This window comes from Austrofundulus limnaeus, unplaced genomic scaffold (genome assembly GCF_001266775.1).
Source record: "Austrofundulus limnaeus strain Quisiro unplaced genomic scaffold, Austrofundulus_limnaeus-1.0 Scaffold662, whole genome shotgun sequence".
NCBI classification, from domain to species: domain Eukaryota; kingdom Metazoa; phylum Chordata; class Actinopteri; order Cyprinodontiformes; family Rivulidae; genus Austrofundulus; species Austrofundulus limnaeus.
The window spans coordinates 181,492-183,252 of record NW_013953064.1 but is presented as its reverse complement, the minus strand read 5'-3'; the positions used below and the strand labels follow the sequence as shown (position 1 = coordinate 183,252).

The 1,761-nt window shown below is 38.6% G+C and overlaps 1 protein-coding gene across 1 annotated transcript in view; it reads right to left on the bottom strand.

The window, feature by feature from the left end:
- Nucleotides 1-1,556, bottom strand: part of LOC106531649 (translocon-associated protein subunit alpha) — a gene marked incomplete in the record, with an annotated part of 8,510 nt that extends 6,954 nt beyond the window's left edge. Inside the window, 2 exon segments of the mRNA XM_014027554.1 lie at nucleotides 260-393; nucleotides 1,383-1,556. Of these exon segments, the coding sequence (XP_013883008.1) occupies nucleotides 260-393; nucleotides 1,383-1,452 (204 nt within the window).
- Nucleotides 1,557-1,761: the final 205 nt, after the last annotated feature.

Sequence of the window (1,761 nt, the reverse complement as noted above, 5' to 3'; positions counted from 1 at the left end):
AAAGTGGCGTACGCAAGTTTCTGGGCTCAAATTGTGCGTACGCCAGTTTTATAAATCCGACCCCAGGTGTTGAGGTGTGATCAGAGCCACAGACTCACCTTCTCCTCTAACGAACAGGATGGTGGTGTCAGCGTTAGGAGAGGCCTTCACCTCCCCGACCAGCGCCTCCTCCTCTTCATCCTTCTCCTCCGTCTGACAGAAGAACAACTTTTACCTCCAAACTCACATCGTTAAAGCTTCTAACCTGACGAGGCCTCACCAGCTCCGTGTTCTCATCGTCCTCCACTTCAACTCCATCATCTTCATCTTCAGCAGTCACATCGTCCACAACGTCTTCATCCACAGCCTCAGCCTCCTCATCCTCAGTCAGGTCCACGGCACTCACCGCCGGCCCTGAACCAAACCAAACTTTAGTTAGAAAACACTTGTTTTACAGCTGTTTACAACATCTGTAGAAACAAAACTAACTGAAGAACAAATAAACTCCATAAGACAAATATCTGGTGACCAATTATCAAGGTGCTGAAAATAAACACAGAATTTTCATCTTTTATTCTAAAAAGCGCCTCAAAAATTAAATTATTTTTAGACAAATGTTTGTTTCTTTAAAACATTAACTCAAGATTAAAATCTGGAAACAAAATGTTTTTCTACACAACGTAAATTTCATTCTTCTCTTTCTAATGAGTCTGATCAGYTGAAATAAACTCTTAAACATGTAATAAAAACATGAACTGTATCAAAATCTGTTCAGTTAATAATAAAACAACTGAACCATTCAGACCAACACAAACCAGTTTAATCTGTTCCTGTCAGACATTTAATTTAATAATCTCCAATAAATCCTCACTCACTGAACAAGACTTAATATTTTAAATACTTGTTTTTCTCCCTGAGCCGTGCTAAACCTAACTGAGCTAGCTAGCCAGGCTAACTTTTCTAATCTAATCCAAGTTTGTAAAAGTCTGCACTGACTGCTGTACGATGCTTTTAACAAAAAAGTTTAATTAGTTTTAACCTTAAATAGCTGCTGACAGTGAGATCATATTAAAACCACTGTAGCTTCATGCTAACAGCTAACAGACAGCAAGGACACGTCAGTCTAACCAGGAAACATAACCGGTTACTTCCAGCACAATAACACACTTTATAAAACATAATGATGATTAAACTCTTATACTTAAGAATTCTGTGTCTATTTTTATTTTATTTTTTACTTTTAAACGTTTTGTTTTAAAACAAATGTTTGTTTTTAGTTGTCACATGTTGTTAAATCTGAGCTCGGCCTTCTCCGCAGCAGCTCGTTAGCTCCGCCGCTAACGCTAGCATGCTAAGCTTTGTTAGCTTATYAAACTTGGCCCGAGGCCTTTTCCGTCACGTACCGTTTAAAAGAATCGTCGCCGGGAATGCTAACAGGACGAGCAGCAGCAGCTTAGGTAGGAATTTCAACATTTTCAAGTTGGAATCAGCGTTTTCTCAGTCAGTGTCCAACAGACTGGCTCTTTACGCCTCTGTGCTACTTCCGGTATAACTTCTTCTTCTACTGATTTGATTCGGCAGATTAGATGCGTCGGTGAAGTGTTTCTGCCCTCAGGCGGAGTGTAAAACAACTCTCCTCTTTCTTTGGGGATTCTCTTCAGTTTTTCTTTTTATGTTCCAGTTTTATCATGGCTGTAATTATCTTGTTAAAAAGAAGAAATGCATAAAAATAATTTTCTGTAGTTAAAACCATTTTAAAAAGCTGATAAAACAGTTTAAATA